The sequence below is a fragment of the Meriones unguiculatus genome, chromosome 15 (genome assembly GCF_030254825.1).
Source record: "Meriones unguiculatus strain TT.TT164.6M chromosome 15, Bangor_MerUng_6.1, whole genome shotgun sequence".
In the NCBI taxonomy this organism is placed as follows: domain Eukaryota; kingdom Metazoa; phylum Chordata; class Mammalia; order Rodentia; family Muridae; genus Meriones; species Meriones unguiculatus.
In genome coordinates, this window is record NC_083362.1 from 1,888,618 (window position 1) to 1,907,837 (window position 19,220).

Below are 19,220 nucleotides of genomic sequence, written 5' to 3' on the forward strand. Positions count from 1 at the left end.
TGTAGAGGCCACAGTACAGCTTTCAGGAGCCAGTTTTCTTCTGTCACGCAAGCGCCAGGGATCGAATTCAGGCTGTCACACTCACTGGGCCATCTCACTGGCCTCCTGCCTGTCTGTCTGAATACAGCCTTTTTATTTTCTGTGTGTGTGTGTGGAGGTCAGGGCTGAGACCTCAGCTCTCCACCGCAGCCCCATATAAGATGGGTCTCTCTGCTGCTACAGGCCAGCTTGCCTGTGAGCTCTGGACACACCTGCCTCTCCTGTCTTGCTGTCCTCCTGTCTTGCTGTAGCATGCTGAGATTACAGATGGGTGCTACCCCACTGAACTCTTACACAGGCTTCTGGTTTTCAGGCTTTTGTACAGTGACTGTTTTTACCCAGAGTCAACTCTTTTTTGCTTATCTTTTGAGGCCATCCTGTTAGGTGTGGACTGCTCCCCAGTACACTGATTTTTGTCTTCAATACTCCTTGTCTTGTGATCCTTTTGCCAGGCATTGATAGAGATGCAGAGCTTCCTTTGGCTAGTACTGTACACACACACACACACACACACACACACACACACACACACACACCTGCTGCCTGAAGCCCGATTCCTCTGCAGGCCTCTCTTACTGGGAATGAGTGGTGATCACTGAGTTTACTGAATTTCAGGTTCTGGGAGGACACCAGATACATTCCTCCCGAGCGACTATAACAAGAAAACGCCAGTTTTCATCTGCAGTACCCCACCCTCCCACTTGGCTGGTACATGAAGACTCAGCGTGTGTGGCCGAATCTGCCCTTTGTTTTATTCAGATATAAAAGATGAGAGCCTGGCAGCCGGGAGACTCCTTCAGAAGAGACTTATCAGGAGAGGGCAGGCGCAGCTCCAGGGTGGGGGTGGGCAAGAGTGAACCAGAGCCTTCAGTTCCCCACGACAGGGAATACTGCAGACTTCTGGGCGAAGGAGGGCTAAGTTCCCAGTGCCATTACCTAGCCTACACACCCGGATAAACGAGCTGAAAGGGCAGCAGAGAAAAGCCAAGAACTGAGGACCCAAGTTTGTTCCCAGAATCCCCATCACGCAGCTCGTAACTGCCTGTTAACTTCCATCCCAAGGGATCCCACAGGCATGTTCTCTCCTGTGCACACACCTGCACAGATACACACACAGACGGAAAAATACAATCTTAAGGACAAAGTTAAAGTTGGGCAGGGAATGGTTATATATACCTTTATTCCCAGAACTCAGGAGGCAGAAGCAAGTGCATCTCTGAGTTCAAAGCTAGCCTAGTTTACACAGTAAGTTCCAGGCCAGACAGGGCTGCAGAGATCTGTCTCAAATAGCTAACAATGACAACAACAAATTAAGTTAAAATTCAATATGTCAGCCTGGCGTTGGAATGAACACCTGTAATCCCAGCATTCAGGGAGGCAGAGGTAGGCGGATTTCTGTGAGTTCAAGGCCAGCCTGTTCTACATTGTGAGTCTACCACAACCAAGGCTATACAGAGAAACCTTGTCTTGAAAAAAACAAACAAACAAACACCAATATTGCCAGGATTGGAGAGACAGCTCAGTAGTTAAGAACACACACCGTTCTTATGGAAGACGTTAAGTTTTGTTCCCAGCACTTAAGGCTTGGGGGAGGGGCGCGCAGCTGGCCATCTGTAAATTTAATTCCATGAGGGAATCTGACAAATCCTTAAATTCCATGGTAGAATGTGACACCTCTAGCCTACGTAGGCATCTCCTCACACATAGTACATACGTGTGCATACGTGTGTGTACACACATTAAAAATACAATTGTCTTGGGCCTGGGTAGAGAAGTGTGGAGAGGGAGGTTACAGCTGCGGGGAGAGGGAGGTTACAGCTGCGGGGAGAGGGCTAGTGCCAAGGACACAAGAAAGTCTGGCCTCTTGTGCACAGAGAGTAGAAGGGAGGGGAGGCTTGACTGCTGGGATCCTGGGAGGTTACAATAATCTTCGGGTCTGGTACAGCACGGGAAACTTTCTGACCACCCAATTCTTAGCACTCAAGGTCAGTGAAGGTATATATGTGTGTATGCAGGTATGCATACTTTACTCAGTACTTTTTGGAGGAAAGTGGCAGAAGGAAGGAGCGCAGTTGGGTTCTAGGCAGCAGTGGACTAAGAAACCGAGGATGTCTTACCAGCACAAAGAATGCATTCAGATCTTGCCAGGAAAGACTGAAGGTAATCCTGTGAGTTTCGATTTCTGCAGTTTTCAGAAGGACACTGCTTGCACAGAGCTGATTTTTCAGACCCTGGCACAGTCAGGATTAACATAAAACTCACAGGCTGACGACATGACCCCAATAATGCAAACATGTGCTCATATGTCAGGGACACAGCACAGTGCAACCATTAGGCACCTGCCGGCCCTACCCGCCCAGGACTTCCTCACACACTCACACACACCCGACTGGACACTGCTGCCCCTTCTTTCCTTCCTCCACTCCCTTTCCTTTCTTTGAGACATGTGGCCAGCCTGGAACTTACGACCCTCCCAGGTGTTGGAAGTATGAGACTGGAGCCCACTCTGGCCAGTGCTTTACCCACAGGAACGTTCAGCAGCCACGGACACTGACAAGCCTCGGTGGATAAGGAGCTTGCCCGACGACATGCGTTGGACAGTCGTTTTCTGGCTGCCACAATGTGCTGCTGGGAAAGCACACATGTCCACCCTCACCCAATAAAATGTAAAAAAAAAGTTCTCTAACAACATCATCACAATAATAGTCCTGAGGCATTACATGATGCTATACATTTATTCTCAAACAGACTGTTAAAGGCGGCTCAATTCTTCACAGACTACAAGTGTGGGATACATGTTAAAACACTTAAGCAATTTTAATGTTTCTTCCTTAACTATACTGGACACACATCAGCTTAACTATGCAGAAGGCAATGTGAGCACAGTCCACTGGGGCCTGGAGCAAGGAGGACCCTGCTGGTCGAGGCGGGCAGCGAGCAGGCCCCTGCTGCTCTGCAGTCCTCCTTTCGCCCGCTCACGGCACAGCTCTCCCTCCATGGCACCCGATGACTACAGCAAAACCTACCACCACACGTCACTGCATCACAGAGCTTCTTCCTACACTCACGTTCTAACGTTTACAACAGCAACAACAGAGGAGAACCGACACCTACAGAACCTCTCCCTCTCCAGTGTGGACCTTCTGATGTTTGGAAAGATTTGACTTGCTACAGAAGGATTTTCCACACTGGTTACACCAATAGGGCTTTTCACCAGTATGGATTCTGTGATGCTTGTTAAAATTTGAGCTGTGGTTGAAGGCCTTGCCACACTCCTTACACTTATAGGGCTTCTCCCCTGTGTGCAGGCGCTGATGGGAACTGAGACCTGCGTGCTGACTAAAACTCTTGCCACACTCGTTGCACTGATAGGGCTTCTCCCCTGTGTGGATGCGGTAGTGTCGGATGAGGCTGCCCTTCCCACTGAAGGCTTTCCCACAGTCTTTACACTGGTAGGGCGCCTCCTCGGTGTGCATCCTTTGATGTTTGAGGAGGTCTGAGCTCTGCCCGAAGGCTTTCCCACACTTGCAGTCATAGGGCCGGTCCACCAGGTGTGTCCGGTAATGAAGGGTAAGGTTGGAGCTGTGGCTGAAAGCCTTCCCACACTTTGTGCACACATAGGGCTTCTCCCCAGTGTGTGTTCTCCGGTGTTTAGTGAGGTTTGAGCTATTGCTAAACGCCTTCCCACACTCTGCACATATGTAGCGCTTCTCCCCTGGGGCAGGCTTAGCAGACGCTGGTTCTGCCCCTTTCCTGAAACCTGGGGCATCAAGAGAGGCTTTTGCTCCCCTCTCCCGTCCCAGATTGCTGGCCCACTGCCTCTCTGACCTCGGCCCGTACTTATTGGCAGATATCACGGGGATGACATCCTCTTTGAGTCCGTCTGCGTGAGCTTCTTCTTCAGAATTCCTCTGCTCATCTGCCGAGTCCTCCTTCTGGGGATTCGATTTAAACCCTGCAAACAGGCAGGTTAAGGTGCATCAATTATTCCTATCCTGAGGACCCAGCTGTTAGAGGGGAAACAGGTTCACCAGAGAGGTAGAAGGATTTGAAGGGATGGTGACAGGTGTGAAAAAGCTCCAGCAGCAATACAAATAAAACTGCTCTCACAACTAGTCTATGGTGCTGTGCACTCACATCTGACCCCCCCCCCACTACCTGATCACCTTATAATTCTTACTCTCGCCCCCTCACCCTGTACGCTCTCAAACAGTCTAGAATGCACTGGAATATTCTGTCTGTGGCTTCACATCTGCTTCTGTAACATACTCAGAGCCAATGTTCGTGAATGGTTTCTGGCTTGGAAGGGGCTGGGCCACACAATAAAAGAAAGTCAGAGCTCAGCTTCTCGAAGGGTGGCACCAGGTTTCTGGGCCTGAGAATGACTGAGTTCTCTCAGCTCAGGCAGGCTGGCCAACTTCCCCTGTTCACTCTTCCAGTCCAGCACGCCTTCTCAGGGGTGCTTAAGCCTCTCTGAGACTTTAAGCAAGGTTATCAGGGCCAACTTCTCTCCCTTAAGAGCACTTAAAAGCCTTTTCCCCAGCTGGGCATTACAACCTGAGCCTGGGCCAGCTGAAGCACTGCATGCATGTAATCCCAGCCCTTGGGAGCCAGAGACAGGCAGACCAGGCACCCTAAGTTTACAGAGTTCTAGGCCAGCTACGGTAGAGACCAAAACAAAACAAACAAAGACAAAAACAAAATTAAAATCAAGTCAACACCAACTCAACAACCAAACAGAAAACCCACAGACACAAAACACCCACAACAACAAAAACCAATACAACAGCCCATTTTCAGCTCCAGTAGTGCTTCCTCTCAGCTCTCCACTTCGTGTAGAACTGACAAGTGACTACGAAAGGGGAAATGTATGTAAGAGGATTCAATTTATCCTGTTTTTCTTTCCACTGTCATAATTTTACTCGTAAGTTCTTACAGCTGAATAAATTGTTGTGTACATGTTCATTCTCTTTACCTACGGGCGCCTAGGCTGCTTCTACAGTTTCTGCATTATGAACAGAGCTGCAGTAAAGTTAGCCCAGTCTCTGTGATATGCTGATTTACAATCCAACAGAGAGGAAGCTGGGTGTGGCGGCCATCTCAAACCCTAGCACCTGGGAGGAAGTGGAAGCAGGGCCTGAAATTCAGGTCACCTTCATTTCCACAGCACCTTTGGGAACTGTGTCCTTTTCTTAAACAAAAACGAGTTCTGTGTATTTGTAAGGTGTTTTGCTGGCAACTACTTAAGTGTGCTGCATGCATTCCTAATAATCACAGAGGCCGATGGATCCCCGGGAAAACCCACACACTGTTTCCAGCTGCCATGTGGTGCTGGGAACTGAGGACGGGTCCTCTGCAAAAGCAGCAGAAGTTCTTAACTGCGGAACCAGCTTCCCAGTCCCAATTACCCTAATTTTAAAAAGATTTATTTTTATTTATGAGTGTGCTCACGTATCTGCTACAATTATATAGGTGCCTATAGGGGCCAGAAGAGGCCACCAGGTCCCTTGAAGTGGGAGTTACAGGAACTTGTGGGCAGCAGCCTTGTGTGGGCGCTGGCCGCCAGCTTTTGTCCTCTGTAAGAGCAGCACGTGCGCATATACTGAGCCCTCCCTGCTCCCTAAGATGTGTCAACGCAGAATGCGGTTCAAACGCTTAACCACCCTCAGAAAGCTGGGCTCCACCCAGATCCTCAGCATACGGACTTTCTCTTGGCCTGAACCTGTGTCCGGGTGCTCTTCTGTGGTGGATACCTCAAAACAGGTACGTGTGTCCTAGTGTGTCCTCAGACTCATGGTAATCCTCTGCTTCAGACTTCCAAGAGCTATGAGCAGTTCTAGTTTTGGTTTTCTTCGTGAATAATTACAGCTCTGGGAAGCCCAAGGTAAGTGGAAGATGGTATTGACAACTCTGAACAGTGAAACACTTAACATTTTACTTTTTACTTTTCCCAGAGAATGTGATTTTGTTGTTGTTTTTGAGACAGGGTTTTTTGTGTATAGCTTTGGCTGTCCTGGACTCGCTTTGTAGACCAGGCTGGCCTCAAACTCACAGAGATCCGCCTGCCTTTGCCTCCCTGAGTACTGGGATTACAGGCGTGTGCCACTATGCCAGGTTGATTTTTCTTGAATCAGTTTCAAATATAGCTCAGGTTGGCCTTGAACTCTTCTCCCTCAGCCTTTTGAGTGCTGGGATTATAGCATGTATGATACCATACCTGGCTGTAGAATGTGAGAGTTTTGTTGTTTTTACATGTATGAGTGTTTTGTCTGCACGTATGTACATGTGTCACATGTGTATTTGGTGCCTGCAGAGTCAGATGAAGGAACAGGATAACCTAGAATTAGAGTTAGAGATGCTGGTGAGAACCATGCAGGTGCTGGAACTGAACTCACGCCCTCTGCAAGAGCAACGAGTGCTCTCACCGCCACCTCTCCAAACCCCTAGAGTGTAGCTTTCAGGAAAACTTTAGATTAGGTGGGTATGGTGGTACACACTTTTAGGCCAGCCAAGACTACATACATAGCAGGACCCTGCCTAGGTAGATTAGACAGACAGACAGATACAGTAGGTAGGTAGGTTGGCAGGTAGACAGACTGACGGAAGGATTACTGTGTGTGCAGGCACTCCTGCAACTGCACGTGTGGAGGTCAGAGAACACCTCCCAGGGTTGGCTCTCTCCTGCCATCACAGGAGTTCCAGGGATGTACTTAGGTCTCCAGGTTTTCAGGACGACCACTGTAACTGCTGAGCCGGTCCCTAAGATGTCCATTCTTCAACAACTGTGTTCATTTACGTGCCTGCTTGTCTGTCTGTGCACCCACATGTGCGGGTGTCCTTGGAGAGCGTCAGTGGGTGCTGGAAGCATAGGAACTGGGGTCACAGGTGGTTGTGAGCCACTCCACACGGGTGCTAAGGAGGAACCATGAACCGGGGTCTGGAAGAGCAGCTACTGCTCCTAACTGCCGTTTCTCCAGCCTAAGAATAGGTTTGTTTGTTTTGTTTTGTTGGGACAGGGTCTCTCTACAAAGCACTGGCTGTTTTGAAACCCACTATGTAGACCAGGCTGGCCTCCACACAAATCCTGTCTGCTTCTGCCTCCTGAGTGCTGGGACTACAGGTGTGTGACAGCATGCCTGGAACAAGAGTACAGTTTAACAGGGATCAAAACTTCTTTTCCAAGAGGGGATTGCAAGGATCTAGGACATGGTAAGCATGTCCTATCAGGCACCTTTTCAGGACTATAGCTATGCTCATGAACATACCATATCCATGAAAAATGATAATAACAAGATATGGAACAATGTGCTATATTTTCACCAACATGTATATTTAATTAATCTCTGAAAACATTTTTACTCTAGGTAAATGAAACCACCAGCATATACCTGCAAGGCTGTGATGTGTAAATACTGGCTTGTGGAGAGCTGAGCTGGGGAACAGTTAATTACCCCAATACATCCAGATTGGGGGAAAATCATCTAGATTTTCAATGGTAACACACACCATTGATCCCAGCCCTTGGGAGGCAGAAGCAGATGACTCTCTGAGTTTAAGGCCATCCTGGTCTACAAAACAAGTTCCAGGACAGCCAGGACTATACTACACACTACACAGAGAAACCCTGTTTCAGAAAAAACAATAATTAAAAAAAGAACCAAAAGGAGCCCATCTTGAACTCTCCATACAGCCAAAGACAACCTTGAAACCGAGGCAGGGCTGCAGGTGTCCATCAGCACACACGGTTCAGGTGGTACAGGGGACAGAAGCCAGGGCCTCCTGCATCGCACACAAGCACTCTACAAACTGAGCTTCACTTCCAGCCCCCACTCTACCTTTGACCTGTGAAGTCTGCACAGATTCAGAAAGAAGGTTCCTTTATCTGCCTTTTCCAGACCTATTCTGTCCTGTTCTGTGTCCCAGGAAACTGACCATTAGTTTCATTTTATTTTTCTTAATGCTCTTTTTTGTTTGAATTTTGAGCCACTATTAAACTTTCCAGGGCTGCCTCTAAAGGTAGCAGGGAACTGAACTCTGGACTCTTAGATTCAGGGTCAAGAGCCTTATCAGTTGAGCTATCCAAGCCTCCTGAAACTGACCCTTAGGCCTAAACACTTCATACATTGTATAGCTGCTGTTCAATCTGCCAGCGGGTACACCAAAAAAGTGAGGGTAGGAATAGTGTGAAAATGAAGTATATATTAGTGCTGGCTGTTTTTTGTCAACCTGACACAGGCTGGAGTCATCAAGGAGGAAGGAACCTCAGTAGAGGAAATGCCGCCATGAGATCCAGCTGTAAGGCATTTTCTAAGTTAGAGACCAATGGGGGAGGGCCCAGCCCATTGTGGGTGGTGTCATCCCTGGGCTGATGGTCCTGGGTTCTATAAGAAAGTAGGCTGAGCAGGCCATGGGAGCAAGCCCGTAAGCAGCACCCTCCATGGCCTCTGCATCAGCTCCTGCTCCAGGTTCCTGCTTCCAGGCCCTGCTTGAGTTCCTGTCCTCACTTCCTCCAATGAAGGACTATGATCTGGAAGTGTAAGGTGAATAAACCCTTTCCCCTCCAGCTTGCTTTTTGATCATGTTTTTTGTTGTTGTTGTTGTTGCAGCAATAGAAATCCTAACTAAGACAATTTGGTACCATCATAGTATTGCTGTGACAGCCCTGACTATGTTTTTGGGGAGGACTGCGGAAGGGCTTTGGAACTGTGGGCTAAAAGAGCCACTGGGTGTCAGGAGCTCTCTGTGGGCTTGGAAATTAAGAGAGCAGTATATAAAATGGAGGCCCAGCTTGTGACAGTTTAGAGGAAAAGTTAAAGACTCCATCAGGGCTTTTTGCTATTTTGATTTAACATTCTGTGGTTCTGGTTAGCTGGGGCTAAAGAATCAGCTGTGATTAACTAGATACCAGAACTACCAAAGCGAAACCTTTGCATTACAGAGACAATTGATTCTAGTTAGCTGGAGCTAAGAAATTTGTGTTAAGAAGAAACCAGCTGAGGTGAAATCTTCTGGGTAGTGTTTCTTCAGAGTCAGAACCGCATAAACTGTGTTCCAGAGCTAACCAAGGTTTTATCTGGTGCTGGCAGTCATATTTGCTAATGTGTAAGGGTCACCAGGTAGTACTGGTTTCGAAGCATGAAGGGGTCATGGAGAGCAGCTGAGGCTTGGCACTGTGAGAGGCTAGGAGAGGCCACTGGTGAAGCTGCAGCCTCAGCAGCAGCTGAAGGCCCAGGACTGAAGGGGTCTTGCAAAGTTGAGGCTTGGCACCATGAAGAGTGCCTATGAGCAGCTTTGGTGAAAGTGCAGCCCAGGTGTAGCTGAAGAACCCAGTGCTCTGGAGATGCCAATGCCATGAGATGACTGTCAGGGACAGCAGTGGCGATGGAGGGGATCCAGCCAGAGCCTAGAAGACAAGCTGTGTGCTGCAGAGGGTGGAGCTAGAGAAGTGACCCACGCCCTGTGGAGGAGCCCAGAAGACTGTGAGTGGATTCCAGACATTGGACGGTGGGAGTCTGGTTTTGCTTTCCAGACATTGGACGGTTGGAGTCTGGTTTTGCTTTGATTGTGACTGTGTTTTTTTCCCTCTTGAAGAAGGAAAGTATTTTAGCAGAGTCCACAGTTAAGAGATTTTGAGTTTTAAGACTTTGGATCTTAACAGATTGGCAATTTTTAAGGACTGAAGTTTAAACGTGTTTGAGCTATGAAGACTGTGGGGCGACCACGACAGGAAGGGTGGCTTATCAGTGACACGTTTGTGTGTCACGACGACAAGGGGTCAGCTGTACTGGCTGGTTGTCTGTGTCAGTTTGACACAGGCTGGAGTCATCAGCGAGGAAGGAGCCTCAGTAGAGGAAATGCCGCCATGAGATCCAACTGTAAGGCACTTTCTCAATTAGAGACCAGTGGGGGAGGGCCCAGCCCATTGTGGGTGGTGTCATCCCTGGGCTGGTGGTCCTGGGTTCTATAAGAAAGCAGGCTGAGCAGGCCATGGGAGCAAGCCCGTAAGCAGCACCCTCCATGGCCTCTGCATCAGCTCCTGCTCCAGGTTCCAACCCTACTTGAGTTCCTGTCCTGACTTCCTTCAGTGATGGACTGTGATCTGAAAGTGTAAGTCAAATAAACCCTTTTCTCCCAACTTGCTTTTTGGTCCTGGTGGTTTCTGTTGCAGCAATAAAAACCCTGACTAACACACTATTCCATTTCCTCTTCACTCAATGGCAGGACCTGGAGCCATGGCTCCTAGCACATGACTCCTTCCTTCTTTACCGAGGTTCAGCTCGTCTGAAGGGCCAAGAAGAAAGACCTTTTATTACAAAAGGTAATAAATGGAGACCTTATTACAAAGGTCTTTCTTCTTGGCCCTTCAGGCTCGCAGCTGCCACATCTTTTCACTGTGGTCCAGTTCAGCACTACACTGGCTCAATCTGTCCATATTCCTCAGTCAGTCTCATTCCATTTTAAAACTGAGCTCACTCCACTCAAGCCTCTGCACACAGGCTGCTGCCTGTCCTATTTGCTGGGAACCTGTCTTCAGCAATGGGGTTTGGGAGAGGGAAAAGCATGCCTTCTGCCTAGTCTGCTCAACCAGTGAGGCAATCTATAGGTCACCTTTCGCCTGGAGTTAGGTTTCTCTGGACACGAGAGAGGCCCTTACCTTGGCGCTTTCTTGCATTGTGAGTGAAAACCTTCTCCTCACCAGTCTCTTGGATGTACAGGGGCCCCCAAAACTCATACTTGGGGCTGGCATCCACAGGCTGGGCCTGGGCACTGCTCAAGGACTCCACCGCACTTCCCGAAGTTGGCGTTTTCTCCCAAGCCTGCTCCTGCTCAGTAGGAGATGAGACCTAGGGACAGGAAGACATGGCTAAGTGTATGGACAGCTGACTCAGGGAAAGAAAAAGCTCAGCAGAGCTATGAAGACCTTTTGGGAGGAAATGAAAAATACCCATTCCACTTGCTTCCCAAAGTTACTTCCGGTAAGAGCAGACAATAGAAAACATCACTTAGCTCCCCAGCAGCTTCTAGGCCCTTGATCTTATTGGGTAGCATTGTCTAGCAGTTTCTGCCTTCCATCCTACAGGAAGGGAAACAACCTTAGGCTAGCTTCAGAACATCCCTGAAACTGACCAGATTCACGAGGCCCCTCCCCGCCAGAGCAAGCAATAAAAGCCGGAGTTGCTGAGACAAGGAACACAGCTGCCTGGAGGAGGACACGCTCCAACCTACTGAGCTGCCTGCAGTCTGGGCAGTGTGCTCCAGGTCCCTAGCTCTGGGAGCTGTCGCCAACGCTGGGGTGGGCTTTGGTGAAGCAACTGTCTCTAAGCTTTTTATGTTCCTGTAAGAAAGCCCGGTAAAGCTCACTGGTTCACCGAGTTAGACCTTGGTGGTGACTGTACTTTGTCTGTATGCACTCCTCTCTGGGGTGAGCAGACTGTGTGTTGTGTCTGCCTAAAGAAGTTTTACACACAGCAGAAGGCCAAGCTGATTCCTGCCAGGGATGTTCTGCTCCCAGTCTGCTAGCATTGGATGGCCTCCCACCCACCTGCAGTCCTGGCTCGTCCAGTTCTTGCTCCAGGTCTTCCAGGAGAGCCACGGCTTCCTCTGCGCTCTCGGGGCACTGCTGCTGCACCCAGGCCTGCAGCTCTCGGGGCAGGATGGTCAGGAACTGCTCCAGAACCAGCAGCTCTAGAATCTGCTCCTTGGTGTGGATCTCCGGCTGCAGCCACTCACAGCAGAGCACCCGCAGCTGGCTCAGTGCCTCTCGGGGCCCAGGAGTGTCATGGTATCCAAACTGCCGGAAGCGCTGACGGGATAGCTCAAGGCTAGGGCGACACTTGTCTTTCTCTTCATCCTCTTCAACTTTAATGGCAGAAGGTCCCATCGGCTCCTGAGGTGGCCTGGGGCCCAGAACTGTGGCCATGCCTACCACCTTGGTCATTACACAGATTCCAGAAATGGCAGGACTTTAGCGGCAGACCCGGTGCCTTTAGGTTTCTGGTTCTTACAGGACCACACTTCAAACCTACAAAAACATAGTTGCCATAAAATTATCAAAAAAGAAAAATAGGTTTTTCTGGTCTCTATCACAGGGGCCACCAGACAACTACCATATAAAAAGCCTTAACTCACGGCTGGTGACATGCCTCAGCGGATCAAAGTACTTGCTGCCAGGCCTAACCACCCAGCTTTGACACTTGTGACCCACACGCTTCGAGAGAACCAACTCATGCAAGCTGCGCTCTGACCACCACACGTGTTCGCATGCACACGCATACACCAATAACTAAATGCATATGGAAAAAAACCCTGTTCAGAAATGTCTTTTGCAGGTAAATGGAAGAGATAACCATGTCAAGTGAGATAAGCCAACCTCACCAAAACAAGCAGAGCATGTTTTCTCTTATGCAGAATATGAAGGGTTAAGGGAGTATGAGAGGGATGGAAAAGGGACTAAGGACTAAGTATGGCTAAGGTAATTATATGTGGTTATATGAGTAAGAATGGCCCCTGTAGGCTCAGATATTTGAACGTTTAGTCACCAGAGATTGTAGTATTTGAAAGAATTAGAAGGATTAGGGGGTGTGGCTTTGTTGCAGAAAGTGTGTCGGTGGGGGTGGACTTGGGGATTTCAAACACCTACACTAAGCCCAGTGTTGCTCTCTCTGCCTACAAATCAGGATGTAGTTCTCACTACTGCTCCAGTGCCTGCAAGCTGCAATGCTTCCTGCCATGGTGACAAAGAACTGTAACAAGCCTCCAGGAAGAGCCGCTGTGGCCACCACATCTCTTAGAGCAGCGAGTGAGAAACCAAGAATGTGTGCATGGGAATATAATGAAACCTGCTGCTTTGCACAATACATACACAAGCTGAAAAACACAAGCCTACTGTTTGACCTTGTACTGGAGTCACTAAGCCTGCCTTCCCTTGACCAAGTTGTGTCTATTTTCCCTCAAAGTGCAGTGGCACAATTCTAAAATTAGATCTCTGCTCCAATCACTGTTTCAAAATCATACAACTATAGGTATCTTGGTTTCTACCATTTCAGCAAACTATCTAATACTGTCTGAATATAAAAAGTCTAGTCAAATGACTGTTTGTCAGCAGAGCACAGCTGTGGAAGTCTAATTAGGATGCAATCTGAACTTTACTGACTTACTCTAAAGAGAACATATTCAAATTTTTCTTTTGGGGTTTAGGTTTGTGCATGTGTGTTCATGTGTACAGATAAGCTTGCCTGTGCATGTGTGTGGCCAGAGGTCAGTGTCAGGTGTCTTCCTCTATCACTTTCATTTTATTGTTTTGAGACAGTCTCTCACTGAGCCTGAGGCTCACGGACCAGCTGGGTTGGCTGGGTGGCCAGTGGACCAGGGATCTTCAGGTCCCTGCCCTTCCAGTACTGAGACTTCAGGCACAGACATACATACCTGGGTTTACCAGTGCACTCGGCCCTCGTGCTCGCACAGAAAGTACCTTTCTAACTAAGCCATTTCCCAAGTCCTATATTTAAGGTTTTAAGGGTCTTTAGCATAAAAAAAATATTTCAAAATGGCGTGTAGGTATGTGTGTGACACACACACACATGCAGATAGAGAGAGACACAACGACAGAGCGAGCATGCCCTGCACCTGTGGAGGGGCCCTCTGGGAACCACCTAAAATGGGTGCTGGGAAGAATCTGGGTCATCTGCAAGAGCAGATCATGTTCTTAACCGCCGAGTCATCTCTTCAGTCCCTTCCCCTTTCAACTAATCAATTGTGTGTGTGTAAGATGCACGCCGAAGTATGTGCAGAGGTTAGAGGTCAGAGCTGACCTGAAAGACTCCATTCTCCCCTTCCACCATGTGGGTTCCAGGGATCAAACCCAGCTGTCTGCCTTGGGGATAAGCATCTTTACTGGCGGACCCATCTTTTGTGGCCCTGCTGTTAGATTTAATAGAATAGTGGATGGGAAGACAAAAAGAATATGTGTATGTGTGTGTGTGTTGCAGTTTTTGAGACAGGGTCTCACTGTGTAGCTGGCCTGGAATTCATGAGATTGGCCTGCCTCCCCTCCTGAGTTCTGGGATTAAAACTGTATCACTAAGCTCAACATTATATATGCTTATAGTTACTTAGTCTGACAAAAATATTGCTCAAAAGAAACTGAGAGGAAATTCAATCAAAACAGAAGTATCTGCGGAGTTTGAGCCTGCTGCCCTTAGGATGAAGGGGAAACACTGACCCATGCAATTCACAACGCCCTCTCCTCTCTCTCGTCACTCACACTCACAGTAAAAAACCAAAAGCTCTAGCTCCTGCAGTCTAGCAAGCATACAGTCTATTCAAGCAGGCTTTTGGTCACTTCCTAATTTTTCCCTCCTTTACGCCCATTCTGCAAGGTTTACACTTTCCTCTTAATCGGCCTCAAGGCCATTCTGTGCAAGATGAGGCATAAACAAATCAAATTACCACACACTGTAGCAAATCAACAGCATTTTCTACCTACGGGTAGATAATGCCTTGAAGACTCGCTCCGCTTGGAAACTCCAAGCTGAAGCCATGCTGGCACACGCCTGCCATTACAGCACCGAGGAGCGCAGAGTCGGGAGGATCACCAATTTACACGCCAGTCTGGGCTACACAGCAAACTTCTGTCTCACACCGAGCAAACTAGTTTTCAACAAGCTTCTGGGAAGGCCAATAATTTTTTAAAGTGCACAACTGCCGGGCGGATCTAATTGCTACGAAAATCTCCTTTAGAGTGAGCCAAATTCTGCATCACTTCAATAGACCGGGACCAATACTTTGTCTCCTCGGAAGCCTTCCAGCACTTGAAAAACAACTTTCGTGTCTGCTGATTTTCAACTGTCCCCTTTTCACACAGATTTCCAAGTGTGTCACTTAAACCAATCACCTCTCTCTCCTATTCTCAAAAACGATCGTCTGAAAATCTTCCCAGACTGGAGCAGATCCTGGTTCTGTGCACACAAAGGGGACTGCTTCCCCGCCTGGAATGGACACAGCCCGAGATTAACGAGATCCGGGTTAGGTGTCTAACCTTGGGCTTGGTCTCAACAATCGGTCCTGCTTAGCTCTGCCGGCGAGGGCTGGAGAAGAGGGCCGTTTCCGTCGGATAACCGAGCGCGCAGGGCTGCAGCGGGGTCCCAGAAAAGCGACTCCGGAAGCAAGAGCCGGGGTTTTGTTCGCGAACGCCCTCGGGGGGTGGAAAGCGCTCTCGGAGCGGCGCGTCCGGCGGGGCGGGGCGGGCGCGCCTCCCGGACAGCTCCCAGCGCCACCGAGGAGGCCTCCGGGCGCAGCCGCGCGGCCCGGCCGCCCCTCCCGCTCCCGACCGCCCCCGACCGCCCCGCCAGCCCGGGGCGCGCCGCTCACCGTGACTCGGAGCCGCTCCGGAGCCTGAACCGCACGGCCGCCGAACGACGGACGGCGCAGACGGAAGTGCGTCACAGGCCCACCCCGCGGGAGGGGGCGCAGCCGCCCCTCTAGGAATCCCGGAGTTCTCGGTCTCCCTGCTGAGCGGAGACGGGGGCTGTCCCAGACGTGGAAGGCCCAGTCCCCTGGCTTTTGTTTTTCCATTTTTTTCATTCTCATTCCCACTCCCCCATTCTCCTCCTTCCTTTCTCCCCTCCCCCTCTCTCCCTTTTCCTTTGTTTTCCCTTTTTGTTTGGTTGGTTGATTGATTTTTGTGTTTTTGAGACAGGGGTTCTTTGTGTAGCCCTGGCTGTCCTGTACTCGCTTTGTAGGCCAGGCTGGCCTCGAACTCACAGATATCTGCCTGCCTCTGCCTCCCCGAGTGCTGGGATTACAGGCGTCCGCGACCTCGTCCGCCCCTTTTTGTTTTTTTGGAAGGTTTTCGTTGTTTGGTTTTTCGAGATAGGGTTTCTCTGTGTAGCCCTGCCTGTCCTGGAACTCACTGTGTAGACCAGGCCGGCCTGGAATACCTGGCTCAGTGAGTAAGGAGCTTGCTACACCAGCACGTGGAGCTAAGTTTGGATTTCCAGCAGCACATCAAAAGGCTGGTACATTACATGGCTGTAGTCGCAGGGCTGGAAGGATCCCTGCGGCCCCCGGATCCAGGCACACCTGGTCTCAAAAACGAAGTAGAGAACTCTGCAACTGAAGACGACACCGGACACTGACCTCAGGCCCTCACCTGTAGTCGAACACACTTGTGTACACAAAGAACAGTCTGTGTGAGCTCTTGTTTACACAGGACGAAACCAGGGTCTGGGCAGATCAGATCCAGTCCAGATCCAGCAGCAAAGTGGAGAACAGGATTTGAGTCTCTATACTTATCACCAGATTTTTTTTTTTTTCTGTGCTGGGGATGGAACCAGTGTCTTGTGCATGCTAGCGCTCAATCATCAAGCTATTTGCTTAGCGCTGAAGAGATTTAAAATCAGCAGAACTGGAAGTGGCAGCACTCAGTTGTGACCCTGTGGGAACTGGAGCCTGGTGACCATGCGCTTAAGATCATTCTCAGCAACATGAATCCCAGGCCAGCTTTGGCCTACAGGGAACTCTATGTTAAAACATTAAAAAGCAGACAGAATAAAAATAGGATGACAGGTTGTTCATTCACATCATATTAAATCAAGTAATTTTATGATGACCCATTCTTCTTTTTCCATTAATATAACCATGAGCATAGCAAGAAAGGAAACAAGGAAAAGTCTGTCACTGTGATGTAGGATTCACTGTGATTTGCCACATGCATTTCCTCTTCAGAAATAGTTTGATTTCTCATTTGTTCACTGACCAAACACTTCTGAAGAATGTTCACTAGATCAGGTATGTTATGACACACAAGTTTAAGAATGACAAATACCCAGTTCCAGGGCTGGGCAGATGGCTCACTGGTAAAGCGCTTGACAAATATGTTACTTTTCTACTGGTGTGATAAAACACCATGACCAAGATAACTTACCGAAGAAAGGGTTTGCTTGAGTTTGCAGTTCCAGAAGGATAAGGGTTCATTATGATTAGGAGGCAGCAGGCCAGGCGTAGCAGATAACTGAGAGCTCACATATTTTTTGTTTTGTTTTTCAAGACAGGGTTTCTCTGTGTGTCCCTGGCTGTCCTGGACTCCCTCTGTAGACCAGGCTGTCCTCGAACTCACAGAGATCTGCCTGCCCCTGCCTCCCGAGTGCTGAGGTTATGGAGTGCGACACTTCGCCTGGCACAGCTCACATCTTGACCCCCAAGCAGGAAGCAGCAGAACAAGCAGCAAATGGCAAGTCTCTGAACTCCTCAGGCAATATCCAAGCCTCCCTAAGCATCACCACGAGCCAGGGACCAAGTATTCAAATGCCCAAGATTATGGGGGACATCTCATTCAAACCACCGTTAAGCAAGCCTGACTCCAAGTACTATATACAGAACCCATGTGAAAGCCAGGTGCAGTGACATACATCTCTGTAATCCCAGCACTTCTACAGAGATCATTAGTACACACACACAGACACACACACACAGAGGGAAGGAGGGGGAGGAGAAAGGGAGGGAGGGGAAAAGAGGGAGGAAGGGGAAGACAGAGAGGGAGGGGCAGAGACAGGGAGGGAGAAGGAGGGAGGGAGGGAGGGGGGAAGAAAGCAGGAGGGAGGGAGAGGGAGATCTTAGCAGGCCTGTGAACACATCAGTACAGCCAGTGAGTCAAATATGTGGCCGACGGAACGTGTGACCTTGGCGCCCAGGCTAGCCTTTCACCCAGGCTAGCCTTTCACCCAGGCTAGCCTTTCACCCAGGCTAGCCTTTCACAGCACCCCCTCCTACAGTGACCGCCTGTTTCCTTGGCCAAAGGCTTCCTGGTTGGACTGCACACAGCACACCCACATTCATGTTTGGAAGGTTAGAATTGCCCTAAACATCCCCTGCAACACTCTATGGTCATGCCAGGAAACTGCTTCTCGGTCTTGCAGTATAAAAGCTGATGGCCTGAGTCTAATCCCTTGGATCCACACACTGGGAGAAGAGGACCAGAGTCTGCAAGTTGTCCTCGACCTCTACACGCTCTGTGGCGCACACACACACACACACACACTGCAGTAAACGTGGCCTGCAGGTTTGGACTCTGCAGGTTTGGACTCATTTCTATGACTCCACTGTTCACTCCATCACTCCGCTCTGTTGTCTTCAGAGATTATTTGATTCTACAAAATTCTATAGATTCCATTTCTGTATCACAGAAAAACAGAAACCCCAGCAGTTTTCGCTGCGGTTCCTGACTCCCTCCTTTTTTGTTGAGCTGGTTTCTCCCCTTTCCTCTTTCCCTCCCTGCTAAGCCCTTCTCTTCCCCACTCCAATCAGCCATCCGGGTTCTCAGAACATGGTCCGGACTGCCTTCAAACTCACGCCCCTCCTGCTCAGCCTCTGAGTGCTGAGACTGCCCGGAACATGGTCCAGACTGCCTTCAAACTCACACCCCTCCTGCTCAGCCTCTGAGTGCTGAGGCTGTCGTATGCTCCATCACATCTAGTTTTCATGTTGATCCCTAAGATGGATGATTTCTTTTTTTCTCCACCTCTGCCCCAACCCAGACAGGGTTTCTCTATGTAGCTCTGGCTGTCATGGAACTCCCTTTGTAGACCAGGCTGGCCTCAAACTTAGAGATAGATCTGCCTGCCCCTGCCTCGAAGGGCTGGGATTAAAGGCATATGCCACCATGCCTGGCAGATAATTGTTTTTTCATTTTTAACTTACTCACTTATGCTTGTAGCCACAAGAATGTTTGGCCAGTAGAGGGTGCTCAGTTTCTCTTGAAAGGCAGCAGATTTCCCACTCAGGACCAATCTGGTCATGCCTGGAGTTTCCAGGTGGGTGAACACACTGGAAGGCTCGCTCAGAGAAGCATGGCAGCCCACCTTACACCTTGCCCTATGCATGTCCTCACCTGGCTTGTTCATTTCTTTTCTATGGTGCTGGCTAGTTTTATATCAACTTGATACAGGCTAGAGTCAACTGAGAGGAGGGAACCTCAACTGAGAAAAACCCTGCGTACGGTCTGCTGTAGGCTTCTTTGGATCTGTGGCTTGTAGTATGGCTACCTGTACTATAGGTCTAATATACGCTTATAACTGAGTACATACCGTTACAGGCCACAGGTCCAAAGAAGCTAAGTAACAAGGAGAGCCCAAGAGAGAGTGCCAGAATGTCACACAGAAGGGGAAATAGAATAGACAGAAAAA

General features: G+C 49.2%; 1 protein-coding gene across 2 annotated transcripts; it reads right to left on the reverse strand.

Moving 5' to 3' along the window:
- Positions 1-2,755: 2,755 nt before the first annotated feature.
- On the reverse strand, positions 2,756-15,492 carry Zscan21 (zinc finger and SCAN domain containing 21). 2 transcript variants are annotated; one of them, XM_021661789.2, is made up of 4 exons: positions 15,409-15,492; positions 11,582-12,061; positions 10,694-10,883; positions 2,756-3,994 (listed from the first exon to the last, which is right to left on the reverse strand). In XM_021661789.2, the coding sequence occupies exons 2-4, from the start codon at positions 11,975-11,977 to the stop codon at positions 3,150-3,152; spliced, it is 1,431 nt and encodes a 476-aa protein (XP_021517464.1). In that variant the 5' UTR covers positions 11,978-12,061; positions 15,409-15,492; the 3' UTR covers positions 2,756-3,149. The 2 variants fall into 2 exon arrangements, with proteins under 2 accessions (XP_021517464.1, XP_021517465.1); XM_021661790.2 differs by lacking the exon at positions 15,409-15,492 and adding an exon at positions 15,077-15,387.
- Between the last annotated feature and the right edge of the window lie 3,728 nt (positions 15,493-19,220).